The sequence below is a fragment of the Lemur catta genome, chromosome 7 (genome assembly GCF_020740605.2).
Source record: "Lemur catta isolate mLemCat1 chromosome 7, mLemCat1.pri, whole genome shotgun sequence".
Taxonomy (NCBI): Eukaryota; Metazoa; Chordata; class Mammalia; order Primates; family Lemuridae; genus Lemur; species Lemur catta.
Window position 1 is genome coordinate 78,002,815 of NC_059134.1, and position 20,655 is coordinate 78,023,469.

The window sequence follows — 20,655 nt, forward strand, 5'->3', positions numbered from 1 at the left end:
GGAGCAAGTGCAAAAGTCCTATAGTGGAAGCATACTTACCTCAAGGAACGCAGTGCAGCTGGATTGAAGGTCATGAAAGTAGGGTTGTAGGAGATCGATGGCAGGTGTCAGTAAGGAGCCAGAAGATGCATGCCCAGTGGACCATGATATGGACTATGGCTTTACATGGAGCTACAAAATTATTGGAGGGTTTGAATAGAGGTTTAACATGATTTAAATTAGGTTTTTAAAAGGATCACTCTGGCTGCCATGTGGTAGGGGTAAAAGATAAAAGCAGGAGGATCAGTTAGGAGACCCTAACAAACTTTGGCTCAAGAGATGATGGTGGTTTGGATTAATAAACTATAATCAGATTTTGATAAATCGTCACCTTCTATATATAATTTTTTTTTTTTTTTTTTTGAGACAGAGTCTCGCTCTGTTGCCCTGGCTAGAGTGCAGTGGTGTCGTCATTGCTCACTGCAACCTCAAACTCCTGGGCTCAAACAGTTCTCCTGCCTGTCTCCTGAGTAGCTGGGACTACAGGCATGCATCATGCTTGGCTACTTTTCCTATTTTCAGTAGAGACGGGGTCTCGCTAATGCTCTAGCTGGTCTAGAACTCCTGAGCTCAAGCAATCCTCCTGCCTAGGCCTCCCAGAGTGCTAGGATTACAGGCATGAGCTACCACACCCAGCCTTCTATATATAATTTGAAGACGGGTCAGACAGGATTTGCTGGGCATGTCAATCCATTCAGTCATTCAACAAACATTCATTTTTAAAAAATTATTATGGATACTTAATAGTTGTATGTATTTGTGGAGTATATGAAGAAAAGCAATTTTAAAAATGATAAAAAAATATTATGTCTTGTAAAAAATATAGTAGGAAGGATGCAGGTGTCAAAGGCAGGGAGGAGGATCTTATTTTAGTAAAGAGAATAGGAGTAACATTTGAGCAAAGATCTGAAAAGGTGAGGCAGTTAGTCATACAGATAAACTGGTGAAAGAATGGTCAACACAGAGAAAATAAAAAGTGCAAAATATGGACTTGCCTTGACCTTTTATATAAGTGAGAAGGAAAGTGAAATTTTGGTGTTAATTTGTTGGCGCAGCTACCAAACAACTTGCCAGTTTGTTAGGCACAGTGTGATTTCTGTTTCCATTTTCCCCTCCTTTCCCTTTCTCCCCCTTTCCCCTAGTCAGTCTCTCTCTCTCTCTATCTCTCTATCTCTTTCTCTCTCTCTCCCCCCTCCCCATCTTTTTCCTTCTTTGGTTATTAGAAAGTAAGCAAGAAATTCTTGTTTGGTTAAACAGGTAATTGGCATATGCTTATGGGTCACAAGAAGTCGTTTCTAATTCTAAATTCACCACTTCTTAGCCACGTAATTTCCTTGCCCAGTCCCTCTAAGGGTCCTGTAAACCCTGAAAATTATTTAATTACTAATTTAATGTTTATAAAAGATGAAATGACAATTTACACTAATGTATTTCATTTCCCATGGAACACAATAAAATAAATTTATGGAAGTTTTTCACTAACTTAAACTCATTGAAGAAGGCAGGAAAAATAGTCTTGCATTGCCTATACCACCCCTACCTCCCCCATCCCCTAGCAGGGCCACACTGAGAGACAATCTGTGAGATCAGGGGAGGGAGAGCAAAGTGATTGTCAGACTTTGCCTTGGAACTCAGTGCTGCTCTGTCACAGTGGAACATAACAGAGAGCAAAATTCTGCCAGTGCTCCTGGAGGGAGCATTTAGACCAGCCCCAGCCAGAGGGGAGTCCTCTACCCCAGCAGGAGGAACCTGAGTTGAGCTAGTCCCATAGCTAGCTAACAAAAGTGGCCTGGGGCCCGGAAAAAAATTGAAAAGCAGTCAGGCCATGAAGACTGCAGTCCTGGGACAAGTCCTGATGCTGAGCTGGGCTTAGAGCCAGGGTACCTGTGGTGCATATGACCCAGTGAGACACCAGCTGAGGCAGCCAAGGGACTGCCTGCATCACCCCTCTCCCAGCTCCAGGCTTTGCGGCTCAGGGAGAATCCTTCCACTTTCCAGGGAAAGGAAAAGGTACCAGGCAGGGTTGTATTTACTGCTGTGTCTTCAACTCTTAAAAGAGTGTCTTGCATATTATAGGTATTTCATAAATAATTGTTGAATGAATGAAATGTAATTTATTTAAATCTAAAGGAAACATTATACTATATTCACAATCAGCTTTGAGTCTGATCAGGATGTGTTTCAGGTTCAGATGTACCTCATAGAGTGTCGTGACTTTGGCATGTTTCTTAATTTCCATGCATCTTTGTTTGCTTATTATTAAATGTAGGTGAAAATCATACTCACTTTGCTGAGTTGCTATCAGGATGAAAGGAAATAATACATGCAAAGTTTCTGGCTTATGGTTTTTACTCAACAAATATTAGCCATCAATCAGTGTTAGCTATAATTAATATGTCTAGCTGTAATTAATATGTATAAACATTAAATGCTTATAACATTTTAACATAACTGGCCATTAATTGCATCCCAAGACATAATATGATTTGTATAATATTAGTTCATATCACTGCTAAGAATCTGTTACTATTAACTGAAAAGGTATAACATATCATTTTAAGAATTATTAATAAAATAAATTAATGTATATATTATAAACAAAATTGTTTTTTTCTGTGCAATAAGTCAATTGCTTGAACTCTTAAAAACACTATAAATAGTGTCTATGTCAAAATTCATGTTTGATAGGTATGAACAGATTCAATAAAATAACTTTCTTCAAGATAGTTTGATTTTTTTGAAAGGCTAAATAAATAGCAATCTGTTTTTGAATTTCAAGAGGTTATTTGTATGTTGTGGTATATAAACTTTGTTAAGTGTGTCCACAGTTCTTGGTCATACTTACAGCCACCATAAAGATTTCCTATTTTGTACTATTTTACATCAATTATATCTTATTTATTATTCATATATATCTTTATGTGTTTAGTATCTCATTTTTCACTATTCTAATAACAACCATCATCTTTTAATGTTCTCTTCTTTTTTAGCAGTTGTTTCAATTCTCTATTTTTTAAAATCTTTATTGTAATGTTTATTAGCATATTTTCTATGGTTTGTCAGATTTCTTGCAACCCTCAGCCAAATTCACATTTATAAAACTTTCCAGATTTTAAGAAAACAAAATCAATGCTGTTTTTAATTAAATAAACAAATGCTTAGGAATCTATTTAATTCTTACAAATATCTTTAAGTTCAAAACAAATGATGTGTCTAATATAATTTGTATAGTTCTAATTTTATTTTCAAAAAAGCTGAAGTACATTAAAGAGCACAGATGCATTTGATTCTAATGAAAGTCGCTGTTGGTGTCAGCATTAATATAATAACAGGCAAGTGTTAATGTGATTACTTTTATGTGCTTATTCATCAAATGGATGGATTATGAAAATTATGCCACACAATTATGTATACTTCCTGATATATATATTGGCTAAACCTTGAGAAACTATGAAAAAGGAGAGATTAGTACATTTAAAGAGAAAAAGTAGAAGAAAAAGGATAAAAATTGATGTAACTTTCTCTTTGTTTTCTAGCCCTAGAAAAAGATAAAGATTACACGGATGAATCAGAACATGCTACTTATGACCGATCTCGTCTCATTAATGACTTTGTTATCAAAGATAAATCTGAATTCAAGACAAAAAAGGTAACGTAAATTCAGCTATCAATGAGTATTTTTGGACCATAACTTTTAAAGCCTTTCGATAACTTTTAAAGCCTTTCGATATTAGTTGACATGATTGGTTTTATGTTGGAGAATATAAGAGAACATATAGGTTAATATGTATCTGTAAGGACTCAAAAGTGAAATATTATGTGTAGATATCATATTCATTGATATTAATCATATCTATTTCATCAAACAGGAATTTCAAAGTCATTGAATCCGAAATGTAAATTTATTCAATATTAGTCTCTTTAGGGATTTACTCCATTTTTCATGTTTTTTGAAAGTCAGCATGATTTAATGAGAACATGGATTTTAGTATCAAATGGACAAAAATTTGAATTCCAGTTCTGCTGCTTACTAGTTCTAAAAACTTGACCAGGTTAACTTAACTCATTGAACATTGTTTTCTTCATCTCTAAAATCTGAATCATGCTATCTGCTTGACAAAACGATTTGAAGACAAAATGAAATTTAACCATGTTGAATGGCGTCCGGTGCAGAGTAAAAGCAGAGTATATGGTGGGTTTTTATAATAACTTGGAGACTGAGAATACCTCATTGGAAATGTAGTCCACCAACAAACAAAAACTAAACTAAAGTTCAGTTTAAAAAACTCTTAGCTTGAACAATCCCACCCTCCCTCAAAAAAAAAATGCTTTTGTGGACTCTTCAAAGCCTTTGAGTGTGGTCCTCCAATACCAAATACTAAATTGATGCTGCTTCTTTTTATCATTACAAGTGTAACTGATCCATAGTTCTCTTTTGATGCTTTCTAAGACAAATCCTGGCTCAGGCTAAGTTTGCTTCCCCACCTGCTACCCCCATTTTTCCTGTTGATTAAAGTGGAAATGCCTTGGTAAAAGGAAATTTGGATATTAAGTGCAGTTCAACACAAGGGATGACTTGGGTTTCACTTTTTACTGCACAGCTGAAACTCATGTCCTTGAGTGTCACTTATGCTGTTATGTTTGATTTTGTTTACCTTGGAATAATTTTGCAAGTCTCTATTAGTCACCCATGAACGTGTGAGTGAAGAAATATGGCAAAGTTTAAATATTACTATCATAAGTGAGACCAAATTAATAAATAGGTACAAGGATAATTGTGTCAAATTTCCTTATTTCAATTTGTTTTGGTTTAAATGGGGTTACTATTCTGTCCAGTAATTCTTAGGTTATTTTTGCTAATCAGGATTTTATCTCTTTGTGTTTACTGCATCTGCTTCCCTGTGTCTGTCTGATTGACACAACAGATGTTCAGAGGCTCTACTATCTGTAAAGCATTGTTCCAAATAAACTGAGAGAAAGAGCAGTTATAAGAGAAATTAAGGTGTTGTTCCTTAAGGTGCTTTTACACTAATTGGAAGACAAACACAATATACTCAAATAATCAGTAAATGAACTAAGGTTAAATAAAATCTGTATTTGCTTCTCTAAAATATACCACCTTCTACCAATGATATCTACCATTTTATTTCTGCTTAACAGTAGCCATTTTCCAAGTCCCACTTGACTAGATTTAAACTTTAGAATATTGAATTACAAAAAAAAGACAGACCTGTAGGTATATTTTGGATTTGACATTAAAATAAAAGAATGGCATGTTATAGTGCTAAGAGATCACAATAGTTCAATCCAAGAAATCCTATTATAATGTCCTACTGAATCTGCCTGATTATGTCCCTTTCTACTATTACGCATCTATTTAAACTGTAGAAGAATGTCATGAGTCACCTGGATTACTTGCTCTTCCAGCTTCTGCCAAAATATTTCCACTGTTATCCATTTCATAGGTTAGAGTGAAGCACAGATTCCGTTTGAACAAGGGGTTTCATTACAAAAATCAAAATATTCAAAAGTTATTTAACTAGGCTACTTGCAAATCTTATCTACAAGTGAAGAGCAAAATAATCTGCATAGAAAATATTTTTTGTGTACATTTGCCACAGGGAAAAAAACAATGACCTAAACTTCTATTGTTTGGACTAGTATCTAGATACCCTGTACTTTATAAATTTGTTGACCTTGCTCTCTTATTACACCCCACCATTAAATTACATATGTATATATGTGTATATGTGTGTGTATATATTATATATATTAAGTTGGAGCTTATGAAATTGACAATGTTCATTCATTTTTAACGTACAAAATATCAACTTTCGTATGGTTGAAATGAGCATGTTTAGATAGGTAGATAGGTAGGCAGACAATTGTGTGGCTGAAGATCTGTGCCTCAGAGCATCATTCACTTGTGTTGATTATACTGGTTGCAATCTACACTGTGCATGTTATGCAATGTAACTAATATTTTATTTCTTCACAATAGGTACAGAATTGCAAAGATTATTTTGATTATTAAAATATACATGGGTGCTGTAGAGTTAAATAAACAATATGAGTATGTTGTGACAAATTCAGGGACAGTTTTGCAAATCTTTCCAGAAACTGAGGAAGAATTAACTTTATGTTAACAATCATTGGCATTAGCCAACCTGCTGTCATTTAACATCTATGGCTGTCTACATTATCTCTTGCTGAGAAGTAAATCATCCCAAACCACTCTTTAGCTTATGATTCTGTGCACAGGTTGGGCTCAGCTAGGTAGTTCTTGGACCATTTTATAGATGACAAAGCAAGTTCATAAAGAGTCATCATGAAGGGAGCCCAAATTTGAAGAGAGAAAATATTTCCAAATGTAAACTATAGTACATAGTGATTAATGACAACTATTAGATTATGGAAAATAAATAGAAGTTTCTAACAAAGTTTGCCATTAGATATAATCTAGGAAAATGACAAATAATCCTAAGTTACACCTCCAAGGTGATGTCTTATATTGAATTTATGAGGAAGCTCTGTTGGGTTTGTAAAATGTAAAGACAACAAAAAAATCCAGAAAAACATCTGACTTGTTTATTTACTAGTTTATTATGTAGATGGACTCTACATTTGTTGGGAAATTTGATTTGTCAACCATCATGGAAATACTTTCTGAGTAATGTTGAGAGTCAGGGTGGTTAATTTTAATTTTTTGGCATGTATGCACTGCTTATAATAATTTTGTAAGCTAAGCATATTTATGAGTAACTATACTTTATTTTAGAATTAATATTCACAACATTGTATCTTTTAAATATTTTTCTTCAAATAATAAATTTTTAGCATGTTATTTATCCTAATTTTTTTAATATTTTATGGGTCAAACATATTTCCAATATTGATATCTAATAGTATTATCTGGCCAACCAGATTCATTGTCTGCTGCTCAAGAGGAAGCCAATACACTTAGACAGCAGGGATTATAGCGGAGAAAGAATTTAATATCTCAGGTGCTGAGCAAGGAGATTGGAAAAATTTCTCAAATCCATCTCCCTGAAAATTTTTAGGTCAGCATTTTTAAAGATAGCGTTTATGAATAGAGGGCTAGGGAACTGGGTCTCCTGATTGGCTGAGGATGAACTCATAGGGTTGGGAAACAGACATTTCCATGGTATGGGCCACTGGTCTCGTTGGGTCAGTTGGTCCACTGGAATGCATGGTCTGGAAGATATCTCAGAGGTTAGCCTTAGGTTTCAGAAGGGTGATGTTGTCTATGGGAACAATGAAGAAAGTTAAGAATCTTTATGACCATTAGTTATATGATTCCTGATTAGCAATTATAAGAAAGCAAGCTAGGGAACAATGGCTGCTTATATATATTTTTTAAATATGCTTATATCTTTGCAGACTTCAAGCCCCTACCACAGTTCCCACCTTATGGCCTTTCATTAGTTTTATTAGTTGTATAAAGGGCAGTTTTAGTATGACGGAATGACAGTGTATTTTTTATTTATTGCAAAACTTGGCTCTCTAGGACAGAGAAAGATGGTGAACACTGGCCAACTTTTGCTATCCAAGTACTGACTGTGATGCAGTTCAGGAGTTCAGACACACATATCAGTGGAGAAAGCCAAGAAGCTCTAAGAATTAGAGACAACTCTAAATATGGTCTAAGTCTGCATTTAGCTTGCCTCAAGCATTAAAATAGAAGTCATATTTAAATATCTCAGAGGCATCGTGACAGGTAGAAAATTAGCTATGCTCTTTTCTTCCCTATATTCACTCTATTTTCAGTAAGACTGCAGCTCCTCCCTTCAAGAGATAGAGTCTGTTGAACTAGCCTTGGGCCTTGCTTTGGCCAGTAGACTACTGTAGAAGTGACATTGTGTCAGTCCCGAGCCTTCGACTCAAAAGATCTGCTTTCCAGATCTTTCCATTTTCTCTTGAAATTCTGCCTTTAGCATGTGAACAAGGGATAGCTAGCCTGGAGGAGGATAAGAGAACACATAAACCAGAGCCTAATGAGTACAGTTGCCCCAGTTGAGTCAGAGATATGAGAGAACCCAGCAGCAATGGTCAGGAAAGCAGAACCATGAGAAATCCCAACTGAGACCAGACGAACTACTTAGCTGAGCCCAACCTGTGCACAGAAATCATGAGCTAAAGTGTTGTTTGCGATGATTTATTTCTCAGCAAGAGATAATGTAGACAGGCATAAATGTTATAGGAGAGCAGGTTGGCTGATGCGAATGATTGTTAACATAAAGTTAATTCTTCCTCAGTTTCTGGGAAGATTTGCAAAATTGTCCCTGAATTTGTCACAACATACTCATATTATTTATTTAACTTTACAGAGCCCAAATATATTTTAAATAATCTAAATCATATCATATGTAAACAATCTATCTGAAACTTTCTGAAATTGTTTCTTTCTTTTTTTTTTTTTTTGATTAATTGGAGGAAAAGACATACAAATTTATTTCACCATGTATACACTGGAACCTCCAGAATGAAGGCTGGACTGCCCAATGAAGTATGGAAGTTTTTAAAGAATAGGGGCTTGGACTGTGGCAAAACAGGTTTTGGGTGGCCAAGCAGGTTATGGGAGGGAGAAAGGAAGTTTGACTAACAATGTCTTAGCCTCTCAGGTAGCAGCCCTCAGAGAAAATAGGTAGTAAATGTTTCTTTTCAGTTCTTTAAAGGTATCAGACTCTCACTTAATCTTTCTTAGATTGGCAAGGAAAGACCTGGCTGCATTAATGGAGATTTTCTACAAATGCAAATTTCCCTCCCCACAAAAGACAGCTTTGTAGCATTACTTCTGTCTGTTGTACCTATGGCAGCCATCTGAAAATATTTCAAAGAAACATATTTTGGGATAAAATATTTCTAATTTCCTAAAGTCCCCACTTGGAAACTAAAAAGTTTCACGTATTAAAAGCCAAGCAAATGGCTTTGGAGAAATTTTCATTAGAGGTTGGAGATAGACAAAGGACTGAAAAAAAAAAAATGGGATAAACAGAAAAGAGCAAGTTTAAATATATTGTCCCATACCTTCATTAGTCTGTCTCTTAGTCCTGTGACTAGATCAGTTAAACAGCTATATCCCATTCTAAGAGACGGCATTGCAGATGAGCTCTCAAACAGAAGAAAAACAAAGGTTAATATTTGGATGGGTTTATAAACCAGTTTCCTTAGAGTCTGAAGGGTATCCAGTCGAGGTGTCTAGATGTTAAACTCAAAGCATTTTCAGTTAAATTGAAAGTAGACAGTGGCAATCTGACAGATAGATTTTTCTCACCTGATGTTTGTACATCACAAGGTATGCTTGCAGGGCTTTAGGAAAAAAAGTAATGGCAATTCTATATTGAGTCCAAGTTAAAAAAAAAATGGAAGAAAAATTTGAAAACGTTATTTAGAGACTTATAGCCAGAAAACAATTCGGGATTCAGTCCAAATTGTAGACAAATAACAAAAACTCAAAACCAATGGACAAGGTTAGAATCTAATCATTGGCTTACTATAGTTTCTTTGGAAACATAATTTTTTCTCTCCAGGTTTCCATAAAATTGTTTCTTTTTAAAACTCTATTTTAAAAAGTGCTTTCTTTGTGAAAACACTAAATCAGGGCAGACTTCCAAGATTATTTTTAATTAAAATATATCTTTATAGTTAGCCACAGTCACAAACATCTATTAAAGTTGGTAAAGATCAATATTTTTTTTAAAAAGCCAGTTTATTTTCTTGCTTAACTTTTGACAAAAAAGCTCTGTCACACCCAGGTGGCCAAGAAATTCCAGGAGACAATTTTGTAATGTTAGAAAAGGAAGATCCCACAAATTCATAGACTGGAGTACCTGGCCTTTTGGCAAGCAAAGTTCTAGAGCAGATGAGAGGGATTATTTTTCAGATAATTTGGGTAAATATTGCCTTTTTCTATCTCATTAATATAAAGAACACTATGAATAACATTTGAAAATAGGGTCATACCCAATTGTATGATCCTTACAACTAGAATCCCTGTCTCCACCAAGGAGCCCTGTTCTACATATCAGCTGAGGCCTCTAGATGTGGACCGTTTACAGGGAGCATCTATTTAATCTAGGTTGGAAGGAATGAGCCTGTGATGTAGAAGAATCTATGGCTTCTGTAATGGACATTAATGAAGCATTATTCCTGCCACTGTCGCTTGGGATGCCAAAATTAATTACAAATATTGCCAATAATGAGTGTGGGAATATGAATCCATTTTTCAAATTACAATGACTTCTCCTTTGAAAAAAATGTTGGGTATCAAATCAAACAGGAAAGCAGTTATGGGCCAGGAAATTTTTGGCATGAATATTTTAGGAGTTCATTAAAATTAGATCACAAGGCCATTCAGTTTGACTGTGTCAACTGGCACTGGCAGATGTTGTTCATCTTTATCTCAATGGGTAGGAGGAATAATTTTCTGTAATACCGGAGACACTGGTTTTGTGATGGAGAAGGTAGGATGGCGATGGCCTTTGCAGTCTTCTCCAGTGTAGTTTTCAAGTAGACATTGGTAACTATTTCATTTGCTGAATGGCTCTTTGCCTCCACGTCATGTACAGGGCTTAGTGTTCTGAACTTGCGACTACATTTTTTTTTCCAGAAACTGTGAGATAGTGATGACTTAAAAACTACGAGATAAATGACTAAACTTGGCCCTATATGGCTGCTTTAATTGACAAGATTATACGTGAAAGGAAACCCCAAGAGGATAAATTTTATTTGCATTTATTGGGATAGTTTCTAAAGAAAATATTAACATTTCTCTAACTTTAGAACCTGAAGTAACTCTTTATTTATATTAAATAATATTATTTTAAATGGCATTTTAAATATTTAATTTTCATATAAAACAGGAGACACAGAATATCATCTTGGTTCATTGATCATTTTGGCCAGTGTTTTAAATTTATCTTCTAGCCTAATGTTAAGTAGAGTCCTTTTTCAGCAGCCCAAACGATGCCTGATCCTGTTTTCAGAGTATTTGTCTGATACTGAGGGGAACATTATTCTCCCTGCAACCACAGGAGGCCCTCTCTTCCTTGTGCCATTTAGTACTGACTTTGACCCTCAGAAACCTTTTCTAGTAAATGGTGAGGAGTTCTTCTACATTAGCTGATTGCTAGTGTTGATTTTCCAGGAGATTCAGCATAAGATTTTCCAGACTCCCTCCATATTTTCTATGGATTGCTTAAACCCAAATGTGGGTCTGTGTGGGTGTGTGTGTACATGCATGTTTATAGGGGGGAGGAGTGGTACGTGTTATGATAAAAGTAGCACTTCACATCAGTAAAGAAATATTGATCATTTGAAAAATGTGCACATATTCCCACAACTGGTCAATTATTTGCAAAGGGTTAAATTATTTTTAGATGCCTACCTCACATCTTATACCAAATGAATTATTGGAGAGGTAAATAGTTAATAAACTCAAGTGAATATATTGAAAATAAGCAAAACAAAAATATAAACATTCCTTCTAGTCACAAAATAGAAAAATGGCATTTATAAATGGCCTTTCTAAACCAGTGATAAAATTAATCATGGAAAGCTTGATAGACTTGACTATTTACATACTAAATATATCAGTGTCAAAATTATGATAAAATGGAAAAGATATAAATTTAAGATATGGTGAACTGACATACTGGACTATGTATGCTAGAGGAATGGCTAATATTCTTAATTTTAAAAATATTATAACAATATAACTTGTAAATATAAACAAAATTGTAAATATAAAACAAATTTGGCCGGGCGCGGTGGCTCACGCCTGTAATCCTAGCACTCTGGGAGGCCGAGGCGGGTGGATCGCTCAAGGTCAGGAGTTCACGACCAGCCTGAGCGAGACCCCGTCTCTACTAAAAATAGAAATAAAAATTATCTGGACAACTAAAAATATATATAGAAAAAATTAGCCGGGCATGGTGGTGCATGCCTGTAGTCCGAGCTACTCGAGAGGCTGAGGCAGTAAGATCGCTTGAGCCCAGGAGTCTGAGGTTGCTGTGAGCTAGGCTGACGCCACGGCACTCACTCTAGCCCGGGCAACAGAGCGAGACTCTGTCTCAAAAAAAAAAAAAAAAAAAATTGAAAAGCAACTTAATTTTAACATATATAATGATTAGCAGTACTAGTAATTACAGTAATACAAATGTAAACAATGTTTTTTTAACAAAATTAGAAAATATTTTAAAAGACAATAAAACCTAGTATTGGTATTACAAACAACAAACTTTTTATTCTTTACTGGTAGGTGTGTGTATTAAGCCGAATATTCTGGAAAACTATTTGATAATAAGTGTTTGGTACCTGAATGTAATCTTTTCCTTTGACCCAGTTCTAGGAATTTATCCAGAGAATGTAATTAGATGTTAGCCCAAACAGTTATGTTTAAGGATGTTTCTTACATTGTAATTTGGGGTGGGGGTGGGAAGACCTTATGTTATATGTTCAAGAGTAAAAGATGACATTAAAAATAGCAATGCACTTCAACAAGGTAGAACGATGTTAAAAAATAGATCTCCAAGCTATTTAAGGATAATAGGAAATGATCACAGTATATGATTATATAATAAAGTGATTATAAAAACAGTATGTGCAGTACGATGCCAGTGCTATAAAAATATCTAGCTCTTTTTCATAGAGAAGGAATTTAGAATTATATACAGGAGATGTTTATAGTGCTTATCACTGGGTGGTAACGTTCAAATGACATAAACCTTACTTCATATATTCTTAGATTTAAGTCATAAGTATCATCATATTACCATTACCATTTTCAGATCTCACATAGGTAGTAAATGACTGAGCAGGATTTGAAATAAGATGGTTCCATTTCCCAAAACTGCTTTTCCACTTTGCTACACTGACAAAACAAGAGCAATTCAGAACTTCACCTTTTTAGGCTGGGAATCATTGTAAGTAGCATTTCAATTTTTCCCCCTAATATGCATTGATCACTTATGTACCAGAAGCTATTGTAAGCACTTTATATGCATTATCTCATTGAATTTTCACAATAATTCAATGACAGTAAGTGGTAGTATTCTCATTTTGCCAATGAAGAAAGTAAAGATTAAGGAGATACATTTCTTGCCTAAGTTTCTGAGCTAGGCAGGAATAGAGCTGGATTGTCGCATGTATCTTTGACTCCAGACCCTGGACTTTTCTACCTCCAATTCAGTAGTTAACTATAGGAAATACACTCATAGATATTACTCATGCCTTTTTAAAACCCTAACACATTGCTTTGAAGTAGAGCAGCTCTACATTTTAATAATTGTGTGGGTAATGCACAACAGTCCATGACTTTATGGGAACTCCCCTTGTCAATCAGAAAACAAACCAAGAGCAAAAAGCCCATCCCTCACCTCTAGAAAAGCTTCTACATCTGCCAGCAGCTGTCTGTAGAGCCGAAATATGTCTACAGCAGAGTGCTAGGAGATCACGACATGAAACATCATAATTGTGACAGCAGAATTAGGTAAGTGTTGGATTAGTTGGAATAAATATCTTTAGTTACCCTGAAAGACTGTGTAGGAAAAAATGTAGCTATCAATTTTAGAAGTCTTATTTCATAAGTAATACAAGGACACAAAATAAGATGCCAAAGCTATTTTCTTTCTCTAGACACATAGCAATTAGACATACAGGAAGCTTCCCAAATCACCAATTTATTGGTTTTCCCCATGAATGCTTAAGAGTTCATCTTGGGTGGTATATCTCCTAAGCCTCCCCTGGAAGATTTTATCTCTAAAATGAGAGCTGCAATAAATTGTCTACAGAAATTTTGCATATATGTATAAGAATGTGAAAGAAGATTCAATAAATTGATCTATGGACATAGCAGTTAAATGGTGCAGATAATTGTTCTACTTGATATTTATATATTGGATCAGTGATAGCCTCACATCAAACCAGTTCTTCAATGGCTTAGACATGAAGGCAGCAAAGGAAGTCAGATTAGAAACTATGTTATTTGAGCATATTAAAAGCCAAATCTAACACATTAATCTCCCACCTCCAAGCCTTCCAGGTTATGTGGGTAGCAGAAGAAACTCCCACTGGATTGGGACTTTCAACATTAATAATAATGATAATATTAAATAATGGAAACAGCCAAAATTTATTAAGGACCTTTCAGGAATTTTGTTGAAGACTTCTATCATTTTTATCCTCACAACAACTCTAAATGGTAGGGACAATTTTTACCCCTATTTCATAGGAGAGGAAATGGAGGGAGGCTCAGATGTCTAAGTAACTTTGCTGTAATCATACAGCTGATAAGTAGTAGTCGGGAATTATATACAGGGACCTCACTGTCATGCATTGTGCCGAACTGTATGTAATGGAGTTACACTGGGGCTATAGAGGCCTCGAGACAAGTATATTAGGTAGTTAGGGAACATGTTCGTATAACTGGGAAATGATCATATTCATTAGGGAGCAAAAATATTGTGCTTTCCTTGATGTTTTATGCATAAGAAGAAAAAATAATAAAATTGAGGTTCCTGTGCTTAGATCCCGAAAAACTGTAAAATACCCATCACTTTGTTCCTGCTTAAAGCCCTTCATCTCCACATGTCCTCTTTCTCAATTCAATTTGGCACACAGACTTCTTAATCCCACCAGATGAGTCAATCAAAATATGACTATTTTGAGCAGTTATCACTGTTGTTAATGGAGAAGAATATATCTGCAGAATGAAGCATTGTGTTCGTTGAATAATTTTTGATAATTGTGGGTTTTAAAAATTAATTACCACTAATTGTTTTGTTGTGGTGGTTAACTTCTTGCATTATCCTAACCAGGATTCCAGTTAAGAGTTTATAGTGATGAAAATCTATATGCTTTTTATTAATCTCTTCATGTTTTAGGCAATTTAAACATAGGTGGATTACAATAATCTACCATTTGTTATTTAAAGGTTTCAAACTATTGTATGAGATTAAATTTTCTATTTCATGAAACTGCTGGAAAATAAATTTTTAAGCATACTGATAAATTCAAGGCCATATCCATTAAGTTGCTACTTTGTAGGTTCAGTATCTTTTCAGTCCCAATTACAAGCTGCCCTGTGGAGGCTTTCTTGACCAAAGTAAATGTAATCCTCTATTGCATGTCATCATGTGAATGTTAACCACAGGGGGGCAAAAGCGTTCAATTTTATCTGTTTATTTATTTTTAGCTAACAGTGAATTCTGTTACTTTCAGATTACAGTCATATCATTGTGTCAGCCCAGAGCCAATATAATGCAGTAGCAAGTTTAACACATGCAGGATTTTTAGGAAACCACAAAGGTTTCTGTTATACCTTTCTCCAGTGAACAAGCAAATGAAGCAATTTCCTTTAAAAGCTGGAAAACATATAGGAAATTCTGATGAACTACACTCAGCTATCAAAAAAATATTACCTGGTTCACCTATAAAAAAGTTAGTTGTGTTTCCAGACCTCTATTATTCAAACTGAAGCATACTTTCCACCTTTTATGTTAATCTGCCCAGCTCATTCAAATGACATATGCAATAAATTATTAATAATTGACAGTAAAATCGTCAGAACGTCACTGACATTTTATGACTAAATGTCACTTAGGTGAATCATACATAGACACTCTTAACCAATGACATGTGAAGGCAGCCCCCTACTTCACCCTATAACCAACCCCTAAAACTGAATTAATAAAAAAAGCAGTACAAAACTTCTTATAAAGGGATGAGTTGTCTTTTTTTAAAAATCATTATTCAGACTCAGGCATTTAAAGAGACTGGAGTCTAAAAACCCTCCAGTCAAATGCTTTGTGTGGCATTCAATATGTAACACTCTAGCTAATGGAAAAGGCAGGCGATGGAAGGAAGAACTTTCAGTTGTCACACTGAAGAGTGCTTTAAAGAAGATTGTCATTTGAGACTCTGTTGTCAGCAATGAAGGATTCCTAATGCAGCTGAACGCAGAATTCTGACTGTGGTATGTTTAAAAGTGCATCAATCTAGGAATTCTGTATTACTTTTCTGTTTTCTTAAACATATATAGGGAAGCTAATTAATAACAAACAATATTGACTTCAGAATTGGGAATAATTGTATCTGTTATTTCAAAATGCTAGACGCATATTTTTAAAATAAGAAATACTATGATCTAAATGTGTTATTTTTAAGCATCCATGTTTATCTTGCATGCAAAACAAACGCCATCTCTCTGAAGTTTTGACTGTTTTTAAATGTGTTTCATTATTGATTTCACTGAAATAGTTATTCACAAATTATACTCCAAAATAGTTCTTGATTCCAAAGTATGTAAAATATATTTATTTGTAAAAATAAGTATTTTAAAATATTCTTAAGGAATTATTTTTATATAAGATTTTTTATTAAGAAATTTCCATCTAAGTAGAAAGTCTAAGAAAAAAATCTGAATTTAAAGACACCTATCTCATAGCATTAGCTAAAATAAACAATTGACACAGGTATGAAATTCACTGTGATGTAATCTAGAGAACAAAATGTTTTCAAACTGCTGTCTTTATTTTCTCATGGTTTTAAAGGCGATAAAATACTTAATTTTGTCTAAGTCTTTGTTTTTATTTCTTTGTTTAAAAATGTCAAATGCTTTTATTTGGTGCAGAGTGTCAATTTCTGTCTACATTCAAGATTAGATCACTTAAAATAGGTAATATTTTGTATGTAAATAAATGTTCTTTTCTTTAAGAAAAATAGGTACTTAAAGTATTCCTTATGTAATATTTGAAATATAAAAATCAGTGATCGGGAAAGACACAAATGTATGCCATGTAAATTACTTCTACTAAGGGGATATAAAGCTCACACATTTAAAAATGTTTATTTCAATGAGAACCCAAGTCTATGTTCCATCATAGACGATTCCATTGAGAAAGGCTTGGCTTTGGGTCTTTGCTAGATAATCTAGAGAAACTATGATTTTGAGCAAATAAAAATGGATGGAGAGAGAATAATGCAAGATAGTCTAAGAACAGCATCTAGTACAATACCTGTTACATTATGGAAATTCAATCAATATTTTGTTTTCCTCTTAGTTTTAGTTTTTTTTTTTTTTACTTTTCTATGAAATATTTATACTTGCTTCATAATTTTAATTCTTTCCATGGATACAGGTATTATTACATGGTATTCAGAATCACACTCTATGCAGTTATACAGGTCAGGTAACTCAGGTGTTTTGAATCCAATCTGGAGTCTCATCTTCAAAGATTAATTTTCTATCTTTTTTGTAACCCCAAGATACTGTGATTCGATGAATCAGCTCTACTTCAAAAAACACCCCAAATGTGGAAAACCATTGATTCCTCTTAAATAAAGTAACTAAAATCATTATGGGAAAAATTCACTTCGAAGGCAAATGTCTGATAAGTCATCTAGATCAATTCATTTTTGAACCATCTTGAGAGAAATAAGAAATGCAATTTTTCTGTACTTATACCTAATTTTAGCTAAATTAATATCCAGCTGTCAGTATAAAAGTGGTTTCGTATTTGAGGACTCTTTTCAATAGAAAAACATGTGCTGCATGATTATACTTGATATTCATAAAAAATGTAGGTTTCATTATTCTAAAAGCAAACATAAGCAGAACTAACACTAATTGTTAGATTAAAATAAAAAAGAAAATTCTCTTTGGACATTTTTTTCCTCAATAAAATTAGAGATTACATTCAGTGATATTTAACTTTCAGATTCCACATATTCCACATTCTAGGAAATTTTGGCTGCATCAACTTTTAAACAAGATATGTTTGTTTCCTTTCTAAGCAGATACCTTAAAACAGTGGTTGTCTAACTAGAGAATATCACAATTATGTGTAGGGCTGGTTAAAAAAATAGATGACTAGGCTCCATCCCAGAGCTTCTGATAGCAATAGCTCAAGTTGGAGCCTGACAATTTGCATTTTTAACACATTCTCAGGTGATGCTGATGCTGTTGGTGCAGGTACCACCCTTGAGAATCACTGTCTTAAATCTCCGCTTATTATCTCTAGGGTACTCTGCATTTTTGAGAGTCCACCATGTTCTAGACTCTATACTAAGTCTGGATATGCATTAGTGAATTAAACAGGCAAAATCCCTACATTTGCAAAGCATGTAGTCTAATGGAGGAGTAGGAAAGTAAATAAGCAAGCCTACACATAAATATCTATTTACAAGTTGTCATAAATCGGTGCAGGGTAGTGGGATGGGTGCTACTCGGGTCATTAAGGAAGCAGTCTCTCAAGAAGGTATTAAGGGCAAGAACTGAAAGGTGGGAAGACAACAGAGGGAAGAGTGGAAGAGAGAGGCATTCAAAGCAGAAGACTGACCTCCGTGAGGGACCTGGGGTGAAAAAGATCTTGATATGTTTGAGAAACTATGTGGCTATATGGCAGGAATACAGAGACTAAACACCAGGGGGGCTGAGAAGAGAGGAGAGAGAGGTGAGCAGGGCCATAGGGTGGAGCATTCGGATGTTATTGTAAGTTTAAAGGATTTTGAACAGATCTCTGTTTTTATAAGGTAACACTACCCCTGAGGATGGGGGAACAATGGCAACACAGCAGTCCAGCTGAAAGGTAAGGGTGGTTGGCCAAGGGTGATTGCAGGTGAAGTGAATATCAGTTTCCCACATCAAAATATAGAAACCACTTAGATATCTAACCACCGATGTGGCAGTTATTACAAATCACATTGAGATTTATTACTTAGTGACAAGGAAATGGGTCAAGGAAGTGAATAAAAACAGGCTAGAAAGCAAAATTATAATTGTATGTGTGTGTGTGTATGAGAGAAAGAGAGAGAGAGTATGTGTAATAGTAGTGAGGATATCAGTGATTTTTATTACCTTATTTTGTTTTTTGCAATAAAATGTGCATTATTATAAAGTTTCTAAATTTAAATATTTCATTGAGAAAAACCAACTTTAAAAAGACGTTCACAAGTTGAATTATTAATTGATTCATTTATATGTTTGCATGTAGACCTGCAAGGCACTATACAAGGTATAGTGGACATAAAATGAATAAGTGTGATTCCTTTCCTCGGAAAAGTTTGCAGTTTATTTGGGATAATAATAACAGGGGTTTTACAGGGTGGTTCTCAAATTTTAGATTGCATAAGAATTTTCCTTTGACAGGCATCCCAAGTACCAGTGGCTCCTATCACAATCAACACCTCAATAGGTCTTGAGTACACTCACCATTTTCCATGCCCAGGTGCCTTTGCACATGGAATTTCCTCTACCTAGGAATGCTCACCACCACCCCAATTCATTTTTTAAGGACTCAAGTCACATATCTTTTCTCTTTCTCAGGACAGTCACTTCATCTTTGCTCTCACAGCACTTGCACCTGGCTCTTACCGCTATAGCACAAATCACACAAATTGTAATTACATGTCCTCCTACCTATCTCTCTGACTAAATTACTCTCTCTTAATGGAGGGGGGCCATGGATTATTTTTCTTTGTAATTACCTCAGTACTGTGCATAGAGGCTGACTCATAACAAGAACTCAAGATAAACTTGTTAAATGAGTGAACTATTGAAAGAGAATGTTAGAAAAACAATGCAATGTTTTAACAATGCAATGTTTTTAGGTGGATTAGAGTTGTTAGTGTGGCCTTCGAGAGTAAAGCCATGGTTTATGGAAACGAAGGGAATCAAGCTTTTCTTTAAAAATAGGTAAGATCATTTGAGTAATTTTACTTCTAGGAATTTGTATCAATAAAAAATTGGAGAGATTAATAGAGATATGTGAACAAGGGTATTCATTGCATCATTATGAATCACAGCAAAGAATAATTTAGTAAACCAAGCCAAAATATCCTTTAGTTGGAGATAAATAATGATATAACCATAAAAATGAATAGTGTTCAGCTATTTAAAAGTACCATGGGACATGACCAACCTGCACCGCTAATCAGGTGGACTGATGGTACAACAATAATAAAATATGGGAATATAAAGTTGTGTTATTCCCCGTGCCTGGGAAACACCGAGTGAAGGGCAGTAAGATCTAGTTTTGGGATTCCCTGGTCCAGAAGATCTAGTCTTCATGAGCTACCTCAGAATCTCCTTTCTGAAAAGCAAGAAAAAGTTGGAAGATCCCCAGTATTCTTGATCTTATGTGTATTATTTGCACTAAAACAAGATGAAAAGAATCACTCTAACCTAGAACAGCCTTTGTTTTCTGGCCTAACTCAGGTGAAATTAGATGAAACTTTATGTACTGATATAGAGACATATGGTGGAATTTTCCTATGGTTTTCCTCAAGCTTCACTTCCTTTGCTGGCCCTCTTTCCCTACCCTAAGCAAGCCAATCAGAATTCTCCATCCTTTTGGCTATACTGATAGATAAAGTAATGGACAAGTTTCCCAAGCTAAGTTCCATCCTGGAAAGTTCTCCCAAAACTTATATGGGGGAAGATACTTCCTCTCCCTACCATAGGATGAAAGTTATTTTTAGTCATGTTTAAGCAAAATACGCAGGAGGCCATTATCCTGGGGTTGTTTCTGTATCCATAGCTCTTATACAAGCAAACCAAAACTTGATTTGGAGGCATTTCTTATAAGTGACTTCAAA

The 20,655-nt window shown here is 34.8% G+C and overlaps 1 protein-coding gene across 1 annotated transcript in view; it reads left to right on the forward strand.

Annotated features, from left to right (window-relative positions):
* The window catches only part of ANO3 (anoctamin 3), a 407,322-nt gene that overhangs the window by 244,489 nt on the left and 142,178 nt on the right, over nucleotides 1-20,655 (forward strand). Inside the window, exon 6 of the mRNA XM_045557695.1 lies at nucleotides 3,576-3,688. Coding sequence (XP_045413651.1) covers nucleotides 3,576-3,688 — 113 coding nt within the window. The remainder of the gene's footprint in view (nucleotides 1-3,575; nucleotides 3,689-20,655) is intronic.